The 20,150-nt window shown below is 35.5% G+C and overlaps 3 protein-coding genes across 4 annotated transcripts in view; 1 reads left to right on the top strand and 2 right to left on the bottom strand.

The window, feature by feature from the left end:
- The window catches only part of LOC134843552 (cilia- and flagella-associated protein 65-like), a 340,046-nt gene extending 326,024 nt beyond the window's left edge, over positions 1 to 14,022 (top strand). Inside the window, exons 27-35 of the mRNA XM_063859668.1 lie at positions 6,016 to 6,228; positions 6,836 to 7,050; positions 7,476 to 7,499; positions 8,080 to 8,196; positions 8,503 to 8,731; positions 8,898 to 9,045; positions 11,074 to 11,178; positions 13,187 to 13,334; positions 13,739 to 14,022. Of these exons, the coding sequence (XP_063715738.1) occupies positions 6,016 to 6,228; positions 6,836 to 7,050; positions 7,476 to 7,499; positions 8,080 to 8,196; positions 8,503 to 8,731; positions 8,898 to 9,045; positions 11,074 to 11,178; positions 13,187 to 13,334; positions 13,739 to 13,886 (1,347 nt within the window). The 3' untranslated portion in view covers positions 13,887 to 14,022. The remainder of the gene's footprint in view (positions 1 to 6,015; positions 6,229 to 6,835; positions 7,051 to 7,475; positions 7,500 to 8,079; positions 8,197 to 8,502; positions 8,732 to 8,897; positions 9,046 to 11,073; positions 11,179 to 13,186; positions 13,335 to 13,738) is intronic.
- LOC134843554 (protein disulfide-isomerase A3-like) overlaps positions 1 to 20,150 on the bottom strand; it is a 494,465-nt gene that overhangs the window by 52,899 nt on the left and 421,416 nt on the right. The window lies entirely within an intron of this gene.
- The window catches only part of LOC134844569 (sperm-associated antigen 8-like), a 34,966-nt gene continuing 33,416 nt past the window's right edge, over positions 18,601 to 20,150 (bottom strand). Inside the window, exons 3-4 of the mRNA XM_063861306.1 lie at positions 19,507 to 19,684; positions 18,601 to 18,799 (exon numbers count right to left, since the gene is read on the bottom strand). Coding sequence (XP_063717376.1) covers positions 18,659 to 18,799; positions 19,507 to 19,684 — 319 coding nt within the window. The 3' untranslated portion in view covers positions 18,601 to 18,658. The remainder of the gene's footprint in view (positions 18,800 to 19,506; positions 19,685 to 20,150) is intronic.

The raw sequence follows: 20,150 nt of genomic DNA, 5'->3' as shown, positions 1-20,150 counted from the left end.
GCATCTTCAATGCTGAAGTCTCCTCTGTCACTTATGTTGATTAATTTCTTTTTTCCACCTTGCACTTGAGCAATGACTGGATAGCAATCGTTTTGAAATATGTTATCATCCTTGTGGAGTACTGAATAACATATTTGTTCTCCATTGTCTAGGATGAACTTTATATTATTTGGAATGGTTTTGTGTTCTAGTTGATATCTTTTGATATCAGCGATGGGTACATTTCGGCTCAATAATTCAAGAAAGGCTAGGTTCGAACCTGGGGTATAGATTATTTTCAAATTGTTGAATTTTGTCAATACGACTTGATATTTGAAAAATCTATGAGAAAGTTGTCCTTTTCTGGACCATAAGAAGAGAATAGGTCTGTGGTCGCAATATAGGTATAGAGGAAAGGGTGAACCTATAATGTAGAATTCATAGGTTTGCAAAGCAGATTATATTCCACATAGTTCACGATGTTGAGTAGACATTTTCTGCTCAGCTTTATCAAAGACTCTAGAATTGGCAGAAACAATTCTTTTCCCTTCAGGAAAATCTTGGATGAGTATACACCCGGTTCCTACATTTGAGGAGTCGGCGTGAATGTGGAATGGGTAGTTTACATTAGGTATGGCATTTGAAATGTCATGACAGAATTTGTCTTTCAGTTTTTGAAAAACTTCTTCATGGCATGGTAGCCATTGAAACTTATCACTACTGTTTGCCAGTTCATATAGACATTTTGCGTCCACATGAAAATTGATGATGTATGCGCTGTAGAATCCCATGACACCTAATACTCCTAGAACTTCTGTTTTTGATTCAGGGGATTTCAATTTTTTTATGTCATCGATTCGTGAAGCGATTGGAGAAAGACCATCTTTAGAGACAACATGGCCTAAAAATTTAACTTTTCTTAGGAAGAGAAAGGTTTTGTCAGGGGCAGCTTTTAAGTTGGCCTTCCGTAAAAGAGAATGATATTCTCGAATTGTGTCAAACATTTCATTTTTACTTTGACTCTGTAACAGAGTGTCGTTTATGTAAGTAATTGCTTTTTTTTCTGTAATGAGGGGTCCGAAGGCATATCTCATTAGTTTACTGAAGAAATTTGTAAGTGGTTTCAAACCATAGAAACCAACTTGGTAGGTATATTGTCTACCTCCTACAATAAAGCTTGTTAATTTCTGGGCCTCATCTGTTAGAGGTACTTGATGGTAGGCGCAAGAGAGATCACTACTTGTGAAGTATGATCCGTTTATTCTGGTCATGAGAACTTGTAGTGGTTCTAATGGCCAACTACAATTGCTAGTATCTGTGATTGAGTTTAGATACCTAGCATCCAAGACCAACTTAACGTAGTCTTTTTTTGGAAGAATGATGACTGGATTTACGAACCATGAGTTCATATCATCTTTTTCATTTAGTTCTCTGACTATGCCTGCTTGGATTAATTCATCCATTAACTTGTCCAATTTATCTCTTAGATGGACTGGGATTTTACTCGGTCGTTGTTTTTTGAACCTTGCGTCCTTTTTGAGTGGTATATGGAATTTATGTTTTGTTTTTCCAATATCATATTTGTGATGAGAATAAACATCTTGATCCTCTATCAGCATTTGAATTAGATCTGCAAATTCATCATCCGATATATCACTTTGGGTGAAATCGAAGTCAGATAAGAATTTAATAGTAGTTTCGATTTTTTCCAAAGTACTACTATTGTCCTTATCAATTGAGGAGTATTGGGTAAACGTTTCGTTGACTAGAAAGGCAATTAGCCGATCATTATGTTCTTTGTTTCGGTACTTTTTAAATTGTTCTTTCAAGGGAGGCCTGCAAAGGTTCTTTGCACCATTAGAAAAGTCGGTTGCTATTTCGTTTTCATTTTTGCATACTTTGACTATATCTGAACCAATTTTTTCAAATATTTCTGATACATTCTCTGTATCAAACACTTCAAGGGCAGGTATGTCCTTGATTTCTTGTCCTGAAACATAGACAAATATAGTAATTCCAGAATGTTGGAATACATCGACAATGATTTTGGAAACTTCTTCCCAATTCATTTTATCTAAGCCACAAGCAATTTTGGACATTGCGATAGATCGAATATTATTTGCTATAGCATGATCTTTCATTTCGGACAAGGTATTGAATATATTGTCGTAAGTGGGTTTCTGAAAGTACCTCTGTTTGGTAATCAGGTTATATATGATTTGTCTAGATTTTGGATCAGTGAAGATGAGAATATCGTTAATGTTAGCATGTATTGAGTTACAAAAGTTTCGTAGCTCGGGATACCTTTTGCTAATTGATTCAGCAAATCCTTTTTTCATTGCTCTATCTGCAGAGATTGTATGAGCAATGGGCATATTCGATTCGAATATGGACCTTTTTTTGAAGTCTACATATTGTAGACAGGGGCCGGATAATTGAGTATTGCTTTCCTGTGTTGTATTGACAACAGTGTTCAGCATGAAACAGCTATCGAATTCCGAACTTTCGTTTAAAATTCTCGTTGTGAACTCATCACAATCGTGGATAGCAAATATTTTATCCTCGTATCCTTGAATATCAGTTACTGCATAGCCTAGTACACACTTGTTTAGTGTGACAGGATGATCTTTCTGATTCTCAATTAGGATAGGTAGGCTTTGCTCAATTTGAGTACAAACTGTATTAATGAAAACCAATTCGGTTTTGGTTGTATTTTTATGAGGCAGGAATTTAGTCCCTTTTTCGAAGTATGAATTTGGTTCAGCCAAGTGTTTGTATAAGTATGTAGAGCGTGCTGGAATGAACAGGGGTTCTTTCAAGTTAATTGAGACAATTTTTGAAACGTTAGGATATTCTTTATCGTTGTTCATCAACCCGTATGATATTACACTTTCTTTTGATTTGAGCTCAACTGCGGGGATATCAAAGTAGAGAGCTTTTAAGAAGAGATGACAAAAGTCTACTCCTAACAGATTAGCAGTCTTCTCTTCAGTTATCCACACTTTGTGGTTAGATGGATATTTTCCATCAGTGTCGAAACAAGATTGAATAGATGTATGGCCAAACATACGTATATCAGATCCATTATAAGTCTTTGCTTTAATTTTGGATCGGTAAATTGTCATTTTTTGACCTAATTTTTCCAATTCTTGATAAGTTGGGTAGTTTATGATACTACAAGTTGATCCTGGATCAATCATGAATTCAATTTCAAGTCCACTATTATTATTTTTGTCTCCGGTGGCAAAATGATATAAGCTAAGATATATCCTTGATTTAGGATTACTATCATCGCTTGGTTTCGGAGACTTTAATAGTTTAAAGGAAAGAAATCAGTGATAGCATCACAGTAATTGACTTCTTCCTCAACCCAGTGGGTAGTTTCAGACTGTATTTGATTCGATCTAAAATTTGGTGATTGAGATCGCGTTGAGTCTCGACTGTTATTGCTATTATAGCTTCCAGTGTTATATGGTCGACCTCTAGGGTTACTATTGAATTGCCTATTTTCTTGGTCGTAGAACTGTTTAGCAACTTGTTCATTTTCTCTGAATTTGTTTTCTCTGGGATACCTATCATCATAGGTTTGAAGTCTTTTGTTATTGAAAGACGATTGTGCATTAGCCTTTTGGAAATTGTTTCCGTTGTAGTTATAATTATGGCGAATGCCATAGTTATTTTGGCTAGGATTTGAGTTGTTAGTAGTTCTGTTTTGGTTATCCCAAAACCGGTTACTTGGGTTAGGGTTACTCTGGTTAGGGAAGTTATTCGGTCTTCGATTTCGTTTATAATCAGTTTCAAATGAAACTCTTCGTTCATTTTTTGTTGTGAGCTCTTTCCTCAACTTATTTACTTCGTCCTGAACTTGCTTTTTTGAACATCTAGATTTAGAATGTCCATTCATTCTACAATATTCGCAGAATCGTGTACTATTAGGTCTTCCCTTGATGTCAGGGTGACGTCGTTGAAATGAAAACTGGTCACTGATTGCACTAACTTCTTGATTCTTGATCAATTTAGTTAGTTCTTTAATTTGAGTTTCTAATGAAGTCATTTTATCCGTTGTTGACTTATTAGCAGGATCAGTTGCAACAATGAATGTTAGATCCTTAGTGATTACAGGATTTGTGAATTGATCCCAATTGGCATTTGGATGCTCTATCATGTATTCATGAGCTTTTTGTTTAAGGGCTAGAGGTCTTAGTCCCTTAATTGAGAAATCGATATACTTTTGACTTCTTTGTCTGGTTTGTATAGTTCTCTCAGCATTTTGAGCAGCTTCAGTAGCATGAACGGTTTCATCAATACTTTCGGGCCATCCTCTATCTACAGAAGATTTAATTCTGTGGAAGTAATTTTTTATTAATTCGCCATCTTGGCGAGCTGCATTTTCAGCATCAATTCTATGTTTGAATTGATCTCGTCCGTCAGTAAATCTGTTTAGGAAGAGATCTTTGAGTTGTGCCCATGTGGTAGCATTGGTTACATTATCATTGAACCATTCAAGAGATGTATCAGTTAACAATGATCCGAATAGGGATCGTTGTCTGCTATCATAGCTGCGTCGTGCATCATTATCAGCAGGTCTTTGACCTAATGAGAAAAGAATTTTGTTTTCAACTGAATTCCAAAAAGCCGTAGCATTTTGGTTCGGATCCTTTCCCGAAAATGTCATTAAAGACAAATTGGGATGGGATATTGGGGTATCAGCCATTTTATATTTAGTTTAAAACTTTAAAAAGAAAGATAGAAAAATTTATAAATTTATTTAGAAAACTTAAATTTCCGATTTGGAAATTTATTACTTCTCTTTATTTGTAAGAGAAATTTCAACAATTCTCCAGTTTGAGAATTGGAATCTTTTGCTGTTTATCTCTTTTTGAGACTTTAGCAATTTTTGCGAATTTTTAGAAGGTAAGCCTCACTGGTCGCACCAATTTATTACGCTAGCAAAAACTATTTACGTCGGACAAAACGCTTGCTAGGAATAAAGGGTCCTTTCTACTTTCTATCTTAGAAAGTAAATCTAAAATTCGCTGAGAAATATTTTATTAGAAAAGAAGCTAGTATGAATTTACAGCAAGTTGCCTTTTGACTCAATATCTATTTTTACGGTTAGATTAGAGATATTTTTACTGAGAGTAGATATTATTTTAGAGATTGGTTGGGGTGGTAGAAGAGAGTGGTGTTGGTGTTAGAAGAGATATTGTTGGGAATGAATTCCCGTAGTTTTGAGCTTCTATTTATACTCAGATGGGGAAATCACGCCACTTTTCGTATCAAATGAGAAGTTACTTCCTAACTTCGTATTCTCTATTCGTACATTCGTATTTTACGAGAAGAAGGTTTCGTATGCTCGTATTTCACGAGAGGAATCGTTAATATTCGCTTTGAATGAGAATAGTCGTTTCAATTCTCAATGCTTAAAACGTTATACGAATTATTCCAATAGCATTTCCCTTCCTTTTGCAAGGGAATAAAAACATATTTCTTTTGGTGGTGGCGGCGGCGTCACATTTTGTGAACGCAATAAAATAATTCATGTTTCTGTTTCTATTTGAAATCAGAACAATATGTAACAAAAAAGCAGAATACTTTTTACTATCAGAACATCATCGATAAAGCAGAAGAACTTTACTGGGCCTACTCATAGTTCAAAAGATCGACACTTGAGTATGTAGCTCATACTGACTTCAACTTAATTAGAATAAAAGTGTCATTTTTTTGTATAATTTAATAAAGTAGGTAAATTTTTTGGGATTCTTTCCACGTTTTAATTATAACTGATTATTAGCATCTTTTTGTCCTGGAAGCTGGAAAAAATTAGAATATTTGCAAGCCTACGTAGGAAGCCTATTTTTATGATCTTTGAAGTAATATAATATTGCCGTTATGATTGTAATTCATGCTTGATGCATATGCAAGCTGAATTACTATTTTTTGGGGCTGAAAAACCAGTTGGATAACGTTCAAAACGTAATAAGGGTTAGAGGAAAAGAAACACGCGTTTTTAAGTGGTGCTTTTTCTCGCCTTAGGTTGTGAACTCGTCTCAGATGGTGAGATACGAGCACGATTTGCGCTACTGGGCTCAAGTGAAGGCCCAGCAAGACCAGGAGTTCACCATCACAGAACACAATGTGAACGAAATACACAAGGTGGGGGGAAGTGACAGTGCTCTGAAGAGTGTCAGGCTGAGGAACACTACACCGCCTCTCACTCCGTCAGATATAGACTTCAAGCACTATGAGGTAGTCTGTTGATTTGTTTCTACTGAAGTTAAGAAGAATTCATTTGTTTAAGAGTAATGAACGAAGTGAGTACTCTTATATAGTTCTTGGTGATTTTTTTTCAGGAAAAAGTCCTTAAATTTGTTCACGCTCAATTTTGATTTTTCGCGGTTTGACTTGTAATTTTTTTTTGAAGTTCAGTGTATTTTCGTTGTTTAAAGGAAGTCAAACTCCACTATCGAACAGCAAAATTGTAAAGGTCACGAAAAACGTGATTGGCTTCAAATTTTACAGCGAAATAGAAATTTTACCTTTTGATCCAGTTTTCTCAAATTGCGTTTATTTTAACAAAAAACTAACCATCATAAATTGTTCTACAAATTCAAAGAGCTTTTTTTCTTCGAAGTTCAAAAGTTGAAGGTTTTGAAAAAAACAAGTCAGTTTTTATTCAGTTTCCTTGCGTTCATTACTTTTTTCCAACTGTCAATTGGCTATGTTTTTTTTTACTAACAGTCTTAAAGTTCGGTGATGCTCGTGTTTTTTTTAATGGTTTGGAGTTATCTTAAAAGATCTTGTCTTAATTGTTAAAAATTACCGATGAACAATTGTATGTATTTTTTTCTTTCAGACGTTGCCTCCAATTAAGAAAACTAGAGGCGACAAAGACCACCGCAAATCCAACAGGAGAGCAAGGGAGGTACTCACTGAAGATGGATCCGAGGTTTGGATGAGACCAAGTCCTCCGAAGCCCTTCATCCTCCATCTGGGAGTGACTGCCAGGACTCACAGTGTACAGGAGTTCGAAGAGAGTTTCGGAACTGTGTCTTCATTTTTTGTCGACCGGTGAGATTACAGATATCTTTTTTCAATTAATTCACAGTTTCACATTAATTTGATCGGGGTTCTACAGATAGTTATTAGTTTCAGTTGACTTGAACCTGCCAATCGGATTTTGAGGAAATTGTACTTAATTTTTTTTCCAGTATTGGTTCAAGTTCAAGTTTTTTAGCTAATTTATATATAATTTATCTCAGTAAAATCCAAGTCTGGGTGATCACCATTAGAAAAATGTTGTCAGTTTTTGGCAGTATTTGCAAACAGCGAGACGCTTGTAAAAATTTAGCACATATTATGCTTATTGGCCTATATTTTGATGCTTATTGGCATCAGTCAAATCACTTATCTGCAAATTGCGATAGTTCAAGGTTCGAACTTATCAATGAATAAAACTGCTTGATTCGCTAATTATTTTCCCTTCGTATTTCAAGCTTCCTCAGTCGTTTCAACCTGATGTGAGTAAATAAAATGGGGAAGTGTTTTGATTCTATTAGCTGATCAAATTTTCATCAATGAAATATTCATCGACGAATTAGAGTTTTCATTCTGGTTTTTTTTAGTTCTTCAAGTTTCAATTAGTTTTCATTAGAATCGAGTTCTCTTTATTACTTCATGAAGCAATTCTTTGAATCAGTTAGAGCACTAGTTCATTTAGCACGGTTATGTAGTTCTGGTTAAAATTTGTTGGTCCCAATTTGTTGGCAATATGATTTTATCGTCAAAGTAGGAGTTAGGTCTAGATGGGTGACAACGCCGTTACACCAAAAATTCTGCGGATTCTAAATGTACATTAAAAAAAATAGCATAAATGGTCTTTTTTGGATAACTTGCCCCTGCCAGCGTCATATATTTTGCTTAAATAACTAAAGTTTCGAAACTCTTGTCAGATGAATCAATTTTTCTCAGAATCTTTAATGCGGCGTCGTCACTCAATATTGAACTGGCAATATTGTAAACAATTTGGTCTCAACTAAAACAATTTGGTATTAAACTGTTGTTCTTACATGTCTAACTTGTTGAACTCCTCCATTTTAGCACCCTGAGCGAGGACTTTGAGACTGACATTGAGAGGCTGCAGAAGAACCCGGACAAGATTGTGTGTCTGTGCAGTGAATATGATCTGGCAACAGGGATATTCACTAGTCTAGTCAAGTTAGTATCTCATGTACTGTAGTTTCTTGTACAGATTTAACATCTTATTAAAAGTTTCACTTCTGCTAACTAGTTTTAAATATTTTACCCTTAATGTGGCGAATCTAGAGAGACATATACTGGCTCAACGATATTTTACAATGTATGAAGAAAAACATGAATAAAACAGTTTTTGGTAAGTTTCAGAAATGTTGAGCCAGTTTTTGATTACTTTTCTAGTTCCGGTCTTGAATGCTTCAAATGCATTTCTCTAGTCTGTTTTTTTTATCAAGGTTTCGTTTTATTTTTTGTAAAAAAATTTTTTAGGTCCATGTTCGAGGACACCACCTTCCACCAGGCCATCAGAGACGTCCAGTCGGAGCCGGTACCCTACTTTGCCCAACTGAAGCCAGAAGATTATGTCCAACAGCTACACCAGACAGAGGCTGAAGTAGAAGCTCAACCCCACACACCTCCCGGAAGTGCCTATGAAAAGGAGGAAGGGGAGAGTAAAGTGGGCTCGCGGGAGAAAAGTAGACAGACTTCTGCTGCTAAGGTTGGAATATTCTTTGGTTACGTGTACGTTTTTCGCTAAATGATGCCACGAATTTCTTATCTCAAATAAGTTTGTGCTGTTTAGATTTCTTCAAACGCTCCAATTTTCGTTTTTCTGAACCAGTGTCAAACTTTTTGAAATTGTTGATTCTTCCTTTGTTAAACAGGTAAATGGTTTGAAGCGTGAACAGACTGATGTCTCATTCCAATTAGGAGAGGGTTATAGCAGACAGCTCTCGGCTCGATCTTCAATGAAGAAACAACCCTCTAATCTCAACAAGGAGTACTCCGGAATACTCAAACCAGAAGATACCTGTAAGTTTTTTTTGATCAAACCTTTCGAATATTTACTATAGTACTGAGAAGTTATCAACAAGTTCTAAGACTGTGTATAGAATTTTTGTTGATTTGAGTTTTTCTTCCATGGAGATGTTCTACAATAAAAGCAGTAGCTGTATCTTTGCAATCATCAGTTTTATAATTTTTCCGCCAATTGAAAAGGGGGAGGTATTTTGAATTCGGGTCTTTTAGTTTATTCTCTTTTTTTGTTTTCCACGCAAAATCAGGTGCCACAAATCATATTAAATCCCTTTGAGTCGTAACTCGAACGACATAAAAAAAACTTTTTAAAAAATTCCTGTTTGATTGAAACAGGTATTATGAAAATGTATGGGATTTGGTTTTTTTGATTTTTTTTTGAGACGCTTTGGAAAAATTTTTCACTTTTTTTTCAAAAATTTAGTTTTTCTCAAAAACTACTACCAATTTTCAACAAAGTGGTACCAATGCAAAGTCCACGAACTCCCCTGTGTGCCTGCATAATCCCCTAGTCTCTTTTTACCTTACCCTCCTTTCTACAGCCTTCGAAAAAGTGTGTGGGGGATTTTTGACCCAAAGTTTTGGATTTTTTTATTTTCTCGAATATTACCCTCCCAAAGCTGAACAGGTTGTGAAAGCTCCCCTGGATAAGCGGCTACGCCCAATTTTTTAAACAAAAAGTTATGGCCCTCAGAAAAGTCAAATTTTCGATTTTTGTACTGTTTTTGACACTTTTTAACTTTTCTCAAAAACTGCGCTCCCAAATCTGAGATTTTAATTTCAATTGAAAGCACGGGTTGGCAGAAGCTCCCCTGCATAAGCTGTTACGCCTAATTTTTTTACACAAAAATTAATGACCCTCGGAAAACTCGAATTTTCGATTTTTTGACTCTTTTTTTTGAAACTTTTAGACTACTCTCAAAAACTAATCTAGGATTTTGGGTTCAGCGGATAGAAAAAGTCGAGAAATTCTTTGATCTTTTTTTTAAACTTCTTGATTTTCTTGAAGGTTATTCTGCCAAATCGAACTCAAAAGAATTCACTTCTAGTTATTTTTATTAGAGAACCAACTGCGGTTTTGGGTGAAGCCCAGTTTATGAAATTTTCCTTCTCCCTTGTGCATCATGAAAAAAGTTCAAAAATTATCAAACAGGTCTTTCCAGCTTTAGTTGGCCTCGAGTTTTCCCGGTGTTGAAAAAAAAACTGGTTCGATTCTTTTTTCGATTTAGTCTAGTTTCGAGCGAATAAAGCGAGTGTGCAGGATGACAATAGCTTATTTTTAAAATTAAGTGAAGAAACTTAGTTTACTTGAGTAAAGTTGGTTTTTGAAGTTTTTTAACGCCACTTTGGGAATCAAAATTCAAAGTTTTCTGAAAAAAAAATTGAAAATTGTTTGATTTCATTTATGATATTTTTTATTTTCCAGTCATTTCTTTACAAAAACTGTTTTGCCATTAGCTATTTCTAGTATGGCTGTCAAATTGGGGGCTGATCTAAGATTTTATCCAGGAGGGGATGGATTTTCGAAAAGTTTCGGAAATAAAAAAAAATTGTTGACTTTTGTTTTTTTTAAGTCAATCAAATTGATTTTCTGAGCTCTCGCATTCTATTAAGACCATATTTTGACCAATTTTGTTTTGCGCCGCGGAACAGAAAAAAAAGAAACGGGCCAAAAAAGCGTTTTTAGGCACTTTTCCGAAAAATTTTAACCCAAAAATCTTAATTTTTTTGACGCGCGCTCCCCCCTCAAAATTAGTATATATTGGGTTTTGTGCCATTAGAAAAATGTTAGGGCGATTCAGCCAAAGATGTATATCTCAAAATAGTACATAAGGGATCCTTGAGTCGGCAGGGGGGAGAGATCGAATCCCTGAGGGGGTGAAATGAGGGAAAATGATAATAAAAATATTTTATAGCTTTTATTTTACACTATGGTCGGAGCATTGCACAATACAATGTATCCTTGTTTTAATCTTGAATTTTGATCTTTCAAAAAAGTTTTTCTGAAACTCACTGTTATTTTAGTCATGAGTGGTTTTGAGCCCATAGACGAAGAAAACTACAAACTACTTCAGAGTGTAAGAGCAGACCGAATCCAACAGGGCAAATCAGCAGGCATCACTTTCTCGGGTAACTTGAAAACATTTATTAATATAACTTAGGGAGATATTAATTTATTGTTACAATCATTCTAACGGCCACCACACAAAGAAATTTGCTATTGGCGCCTGTTTTGCAAGAGTCGATGAAAGCTCAGACTCAAATATAGGTCGCGATGATTTTTTTCGGTTCTTTTTCAGGAAAAATTGTTCAGCCTCAAATTGTTCAGGCTCAAATTTGTTCAGGCTCAAATTTATTTTTTTTGTGCTTTGACTTTTTATTTCTGTTTAAGTTTGGTTCATTTTCTTTGTTAAAAGGAAGGCAAACTTTATCGAATAGCGAAAGTGTAAAGGTCAGGAAAACGTGATCGATTTCAGATTTCCGAACGAAGCAAAAATTTTACCTATTGATCCAGTTTTTTCAAACTGATTTCATTTTATCAAAAAAAAAGTGTCATTAAAAATTGTTCCATAAATTCAAAGTGCTTTTTCGAGCCATCTTTTCTCTTGGAAATTCGAAAGTTGAGATTTTTTCAAAAAATAAGTCAGTTTTTTTTCTGTTTTCTGGCGTTCATTGTCTTTTTTCCAACCGTCTGTTGGCTATGTTTATATATTATCATTTCTTAATGGTCTGAAGTTGCCGAATGACTCTCTTTACAATTTTGCAGCAAAAATTAGAAACGTTTACTAAAGATAAAAGATACTGAACTTAACGGTATGTGTAAAAATTTGAGCCATGTGTCCTTGAGGTAAAAAAAAATTAGACCTAATTGAATATATTGACTCTCCTTTTCCAAACAAAGAGTTTTTTACCTGTGTTCATTAAGGTAAGGTTATGTGGGTTTAAAGTTTGCCAACATGGCCATATTCTGGACCATTTTATGCGTGTTTTGTAAATTTTCTATATGTTGCTGAAAGCCTAATGCAGAAAAATTTATGCGTGGTGAAAATTGTTGAGATGAGTCTAGTTATTTGGCCATATTAGTTCCCTATTTCAACGCTCAATATTTTTGTTTTGACCATTGGGTGAAGAAAAACACAGTAATCAAGTTTAATTAATCAAAATTCTAAAACAGTAATCAAAATGTGTGTTTATTGATTTTATTTAGAAAAACATTTCAAGGCTAGTTAAGGCCCGTCAAAACCTTCAGGACTTTGCCTTAATTTACGAGCAGTCTTGTTATTCGGACTTTCGAAGAAAACTCAATGTTTACGCTTGGGGTGGATTTTTTTTACTCAGTAAGTTTTCGATAATCGTAGTGATAGTTTCTAACAAAATTTTTTTATACCCTATTGAATATATCGACTCCCTGAAATCAAAAAAATATTTGACCTCTGAGTATTTTTGCAAAGTTCTGGGAGTTTGAAATTTGCTTGCCATTTTGGCCATGCTCTGGACTAATTTATGGGCGCTTTGAAGATTTTATTCATAATGCTGAAAGGGTAACGCGAATAATTTTTGCGTAGCGAATCATGCCGTACAATAAAACTGTTCCAATTTGAGTCGAGACTAGCTAATCGGTCGTATTAATCACGCATGACCCAATTTTTTAAACTAGATCTTTGATATTGTTCAAAGTTAAATGTTTTCAAATATTTTTTTCCAAAGCCATTCGATATGAAATAAAGGGCAGTCGGAATATTCAGGGCTTTGACCTGAAATACGAACAGTTTTGTTTATTTTTATATCTCAATGCATATGGGCGAACTATTTGACGCAAAAATTTTTTTTGGTGCTTAGTATTAACTGTAAGATGCAAAATCAATGAAATGCATCAAAATATTTGTGTATTTTAGGTCTTTTAAAAGTTTTTTTTTCATTTGAAGACGACTAAAATGGCGGTCGGAACATCCAGGGCTTCACCTTGATATGAAAAGTGTGTTAATGAGCGTCCTTTTTTTTGGCACAAACTATAAAAATTGGCTTATATGCAGTTGATAGTTTTCCATTGATCAAATAAAATTATCGTTTGTTCGAAACTAAAAATAGTCTTTTCGGATGTTTAGGGAAATTGAAACTCAAGTGTAATCTAATTCAGGTGTGCACGAAGAACTAGAGAGGCCACCGAAGAATGAGCAGCAGCCTCGTGAGGGTACTTCGTCCTCACTTATGCATCCTCACATGCCAGCTACTCCTGAGTTGAGAATGATGGAGCGAAACAACAAGATGATGGAAATGCTGAAAAGGTGAATTTGACTCTTTCGTTCTGAAAAATTTATTTATCTAGGTTTATACTGTTACTTGAGATTTTTTTATGACATTCAATTGTCAATAATGAATATGTAACAGAATTTTTCATTCCTGGTTTTTTAGGACTGCGAATATGGTATTTTATTTTGATATATTTTTGTGGAGCAAATTAACAAAAAAAATTAAATTTATTAATTGTTCGATGACCGAATGTTCCATGACCGGTAAATTATTCAAACCAGAAGTATCAATCGTTCCTAATTAATAAGGTACCGCACGAGATAGATGTGGTTCACCGTATGTGAAGATACGATTTGCTTTTAAGTTCGTTCTCTCTCTCTCTCTCTCTCTCTCTCTCTCTCTCTTCCTCTTCGTCAAATGGGTTTTAAAATAATTTCAGTGACGCCGAGATCGCCTTCTCTGCTGAGAAGTCTCTCGAGAATTGTCTGTCTAACATAATCAATGAGGCAGTGGCCCAGACATTCAACCCAGTCATGAAGCCCCGCTTGATAGCCGAAAGTATGCACAGAGAAGACACCAACATTTAGACTTAGAATTCCTATTCATTGTCACAAGATTTCTCTAAATCAAATTGTACAGGCCAGTTTTTTTGCCGAAGCTCAAACTTCAGTTTTTGGATTCAATGCACTGTTGTTACTGAAAAACAAGTTAAAAATTCTTTGTTGGATTGAGCAATTAAAATCATAATAGCAAAACATATAATAACATTTAATGTTTGAGCTGGTAAAATTATTGGAAAATATCGCGAAGGCTTTTTACCATCTATCTTGTTCTAATCTTTTAGGATGCTACTTCATTACTTCTGCATATAAAAGTTAATCATGTGCAAAAATTGTAAAATTGTAGATAAAAAATGCCAAATGATATAAATTGAATTATTTTGAAATATGGAATGTTTTACAGAAACGCCAAAAACTACTAAACGCCGAAAAGACACACTTTTTTTGGTCGAAACATTTCACAAAGGGTCCTTTTTGACGTTTTTTTTGATATTTTTTTACAAACGTCCTTTTTGACATTTTTTGGCAACGATGTGTCTACGGCGGAAAAAAAATGTCAAATTAAAAGAGTCTGGGGTGTTTTAAGAGAGTTCAGGAAATGCATTTGATTGACCTAGAAAAAAAATCATTTATTGAAAATACGCCGCCCCGCTCCTCGAGAAAACTCTAGATCCGTGCCTTTGTACATACAATTTTCTACATGAAATTTTTAATTGTTCGTGCGTCATTTCAATAATTTTGCTTCGCTGTTCAGACTAAAAAGTTGATGACCGGCAAATCCACAATATTCCAACAAATTTTTTGATAAAAGAACCAAAATGATTGCATGCTGTAAGCCGTTAGTGTTGCTTGAAATTATGCAATAAAATGTATAAAATAAAATGCTTCAAATGAAAAACATACCATTTATATTCGTATTTTCCTGCTCCTCTGTGCTGTTACTGGAAACTTTGTTGACTTCCATAATGCCGTAATTTTTAAATGGCTCGAAAAGGAAATGTGTTGTTGCTTGTGTTTTGATCAGTGAAAAAGAGGCCGTGATTAACTGGAGTCACGATTCTTGAACACGGTCGATCCGTATAGTGGATGTTGAGACCATTAGCACCAGTCTGGCTGTTGTAGTGATGGAGTCATTGGAAATCGATCATTTTCAGAGAGCTCTCGGTTCGCAAAGGAACCAGGTCAATCGTATATATTATCACGTTGTCAACGATATGTTGGCCATGGAAACTGTTGCATCGATCTGAAGTTTTCTGGCGTAATGTGTATTCCTTGAGTAGTGTAGTTGTACCGGGTTGGCTGGCGAAACGCAAAAGGGTTAGATGGTACCGTTGTTGTACTAGTATCAAAAATTATTGCTGCCGTAGGCACGTTGTACCTGTTGTTGTAAGTTGTAGTGGAGGGTTGCATGGGAATACTACTGCTGGCTGGTTTTGTATGTAGAGATAGTTGCAGAGTAGAGTGACTGGAGGAGTCATCTATCTGTATCCCGTGTTATTTTCGTATCGTCACATTTGTTTAATTAGCGCACATTTGCGGCTCCGTAGCGAAGAGGCATCAATTAGAAGATTTTGCCTGTCTGCTAAAGGTCACAACACTGTATCATCTGCCAATTCTTCCAGTTCTTGCAGACATTTCAAAAGTTCTTTAGCCTTTATTTTCATTTCGTCTTTATCCGTAGAATGCGCAATTTAGCTGCTAAGTTATGGTTCAAGGCTCTCAAGAGAAGAGTAGCGAAATGTTCAAATGATTGTTTATGAGCGCTTGTTGTGCCATTTTTGAAGCCATCGTTGAGGTACTGAAAAGGTTTATTAGAGGGATGGCTTAATAAAGTTAGAAGAGAGATTATAAAACGAAGTGAAAGTAGTTGCAGGTATCAATTGATTTTTGTAGAGACAAAAGTTAAGAACGGTCCTGTTGGCACTACGAGAGTACGTAACTCGTATAGGGCTTTTATAAGTTTTTAAGAAACTAAGAAGCATCAAGTACTCCAATTGTTTTTCATAAATTTTTGTTAGCGGTGAAACTTAGATGTGAAAAAAAGTTTTACTTTCTGATTAAATTGCAAACATTTTTGACCTCCCTGGCGCAAGTTATAAAGGTTAAGCAATGGGCGTTCTTTTTTTTGTACAAGTTTCGAGAAAACTTTTGGTATGTCGCGTTGATTTTTCCAGTCCTGAACTTTTTTATGGAATTGAAGTGAATTACACAATTGTGAGGCTTTCCAAAATATCGAAAATTTGTTTTAGGATATGGTCGATGAATCTTTTTTTTTTCGTTGCGGGTTAAGTGAGTTTTGGCTTTCGGTTTTTGGCTATTACTTTTTTATATAGAAAAACTTGTTATTTTTGTTAAAACAACCCTGGTTCCCCCATTAGTAGCAGTAAAGGAAGCGAAGAAATACGTCGGGATTTTGGCCTGAATTGCGAGTGATATAAGCACTCTGGTCATGGTGTTTTTCATAAACTAGCACAGTTATGAATTTCAGTTGATAAATATGTTAGCACAACGAATATGAGTATGCGTTTGAAAAAAATGTTATGAGAAAAAAGTTCAATCTGACCTGATTGAAACTGATGCAGATCCTTGAAGATAAAACCGTGCCAGTCAGCCCCTAGTCCCAGAAGTTGATCCTGTTTTTCTGAGCACCGAGGATTCTGCTCTCGTTCTTTTACACTAGAGAAGCTGCTGATGACGATATCATGACTATAGTTTTTTTGTCTGTAGGTAATTTTACTTACAGTACTCGTTGCGGACCCTGAGGTTGGAGATTCTGAGGATGGAGATCTTGTTTGACGAAGGTGATATGCTTTGCGAGATACAATTGCTTGTAGACATAGTAGTCCATAGGGGGGGGGGGGGGGGTCAAAACCCTTTTTGAGAGTAGCTTACTTGACTCTGGGTGCATCGGAGACTGACTTCCTGTGTGAACTTGGCCTCTTTATCCCTCTGAGGTCGCCAAACACCTAAGATTGAAGGCACATTTATCTTAAATTGTCTTCGTCACCTTGTCCATAAGAAGTTATTACTTCATCATCCCAACTGTGATCACACTATTAATTTAATAATTTTTAACTGGAACGTACCGCCTTTTCAAATAATTCATGCGAAAGATTATTTGCATCATGAATATGGTTATTACTGCTACTATTTGTAGTATCTACTTAGAGTTTCTGTAGCACCTGTAGACTAGGATTGAGGCTTTTTGGACAGAGGAGATCAAAATAAGCCCATGCAGCAGTAAACAAAAACAAAATTGAACAAAGATAGCTTGTGGTTATGTATGTAGCGCAGGAAATTCCGACAATAATCTAAAAATTAAAAAAATGTTACATAAAAAGCTTTTTCATTTGTTTTTTTTGCAAATCGTGCGATAAATGGATCTGACGAAAGCCAAAAAGTTAGGCTTCTTCAACAGTCGTAGTAAAATAGACATATTGGGCAACGGTTTTAGTCGGAAAAAAAACGAAAAGTAATCAAAAAAATTTTCAAAAAACTTGTTTTAAAGTTTTGTATTCCGAAGGTAGCGCTAAATTTTTTTGGAGTTCAGCTGCAGTTCAAGTCATGTCTCATCTGTCTAAAACAAACCTGCTTGCTTGTTTTTTTGCTCGAAGTTCGTCTAAAACTCAAAAATTTTAAACCGGTTTCTCCCGATAATGAGACATTTTTTTAAAAAAATTTCAATTTCATTCGAATCAGGCCTGAAAGGGCTTTAATATGATAGATAATACGATATTTGTGTTATCTGATTTTGCGCGAAAATCAAAACAAACGAAAAAAAAGAAAAAACTAATACACAACCAAATCCAAAATTCATGCCTTAAATTTTCTGGGCGGAAAAATAAAAATTTGTTCTGACCTCTTTTGAAATGGCAGCGGAGGCTTTAACTAATGAAATGACCATAAAGTCCCTAATTGATGAAATATGTTATGTTATAATTGAACGGCGGTACCAATCAATGAGCTGTAGTTAAGCGCTGTAAAACATCCTGTGTGTTTTATGACCTATAAGGAAAAGAATCAAACTTTCAAAAAAACCCAGACCAGGTGTTCAAAACGAAGCAGAAAATTGCCTTTTTCTCTATAATTCCGGAGGTAATAATTTTTTTACGGTGTACTTTTTCAGCAGAAAATTTTTGGATTTTAATGAGCATTTTGACGGATTTTTATACGCTCTTACAAAAACTGACACAGAACTCAAATTTAAAGAAATATTCAACACATGGTCAGTTTGCAAAGTAAAGGGGGTTAGAAAACGCCATTTTGGGATAGTAAATGCGCGGATTTTATTGATTTATTATTAACACGTTTATGAGCTGCAATTCGTCTGGCGCAGAACTAATTCCGAATTGAATTGAAGCAAACTAATTGAAGCAATAAACGCGTGACTAGATGAGAAACTTGTCACATGAGAAACTTGGCATTAGCAGCCGGGAGAAGATCTGCAAAAACCATAAACTAAAAAAATTTCAATCAATAGTGAATGCACATCTTCAAAGGGCAGTCGCATCGTTCAGGGCTCCGCCGTGATACGAGCAGTCTTGTTACTTTTCCGCTGCTTTTGGCTTATCGTCTCCAAGTGTTTATAAATTTGGTGCTAGAATGTTTTTTTTCAAGTACTTGTATGAATAATGAACAACTACCAAATGAATGCTCGACAAAATCATAGATCCGCCCTGCAGAAAACCAATCAAGTCTGTTTATTCTCAAACTTCGCTTAGGTAGAATTGTAAAAATCATATTTGATTACAATTGAACAATTAAAATTTAAGCCGAATGACAAAATATGAATGTGTATGTTAGTTATATCCGTCCTTGGTCATGTAGGGATAGTTGTCCACTTCGTATGGTTTCGGCTCATCATAGGCTAGTTCTATGGGGGTGCTGAATTTGGCATTCTTCCTGAACGGCGTATCGAATGTCTTGATCTGCGTCATGCCCTAAAAAAATCACTATATAAATCACTAAATTTGAATCTAAAGTGACGCCAGGTGTTTCCAAAAAAAAAATCAGCATCGAGCAAAAGTTAATAAATAAATGGCGCTCACAGTTATTTTTAGATTTTAGGTATTAAAATTTCGATTGGCGTCTAATTTTTTCGTGCGTTTATAACTTAAAATTGGGCACACAAACGCACGGGCGGATCTAGGATTTTTCGAGTGGGGGAGGGATTTTCAAAGAATTTTCGAAAATTTTGTCGACCTTTTTTTTAAGTAGAGCAAATTGATTTTCCAAGCTCACCCACAGCATTAAAAAGACCCCGTTTTGGTCAAATTTTGTGCGCCGCAGGCGAAATTTGGAAAAAAGTGGCAAAAAAGATATTTTTAGGCACTATTTGGAAAATTTTGACCAAAAAACCGCGTTTTTTCGGCGCGAGCTCCCCCCTCAATTTTTTAGGGGTCCGTCATCAAATATGATATCTCAAAAAAGTACAAAGGGGGGACCTTCTGGGTCGACAGGGGGTCGAATCCCTGAGAAAGGAGTGTCCTTTCAATCTTAATCAATCTGTAGAAAAAAAACATACAAAAACTTGTTTATTTCAGATAAAAATGAGAGAATTAGATCTGATTGTTATTCGATACTGTATTTGGGCAGACCGTTCAAAAAGGATATCAAAAAAGAGAAAAATCTAAACCCCTGTACTTACGTGGGATTTGTCCACTTTTTGCGTCCAGTATGAGATGGGCATCTCTTTGTTGGCGTCGTGTATCATGGTGACCGGGTGTTCTATGGGCGTAAACTCCTTGTTGTAGTGCTCATGAGTCACCGACTCCTTGGGAAACTCATTTGCACCCGGCATGTCGCCCTCCTCCATCACCTCAGAGCTGGAGCAGATATGAACAAAATTGAGGACCCAAAAAGTGTCAGAAAAGAGAAAGTTTTAACTCGTGATTGCCTTTGCTTGTTATTGTATTGAGTTATAACCGATGTGGTTAACTCATAGAGTAATTTCGGATAGGGTACACCGTCTGCTCGTCACGCTATCTTACTTTCGGCCGGATAGATTCGTGCAACTTCTTAGTCTAATACCGATCCTAATCTTACTCTTATACTTTCTAGTCTCAGGGTGTTTAACTAGTCTCTGCTAGGCTCAATAGATCTAGGGTATACTGGTTTGTTGCGGCTGCTGAAGTTCTCTTGGAGAGACAACTAATTTCTAAGTTAAATTCAAATCTCTCTGGTGCTGAAATTACAAGTAATTTCAGCACTTACAAATAAGTGGGTTGTTAGTTAGATGGATCATGATTGGTTAATATTAAATACTTTACAGTGGTAAAATATCTAATGTAT

This window comes from Symsagittifera roscoffensis, chromosome 4 (assembly GCF_963678635.1).
Source record: "Symsagittifera roscoffensis chromosome 4, txSymRosc1.1, whole genome shotgun sequence".
NCBI classification, from domain to species: domain Eukaryota; kingdom Metazoa; phylum Xenacoelomorpha; order Acoela; family Convolutidae; genus Symsagittifera; species Symsagittifera roscoffensis.
Note: the sequence above shows the minus strand (reverse complement) of the source record. Positions and strands in the feature narration are given on the sequence as shown.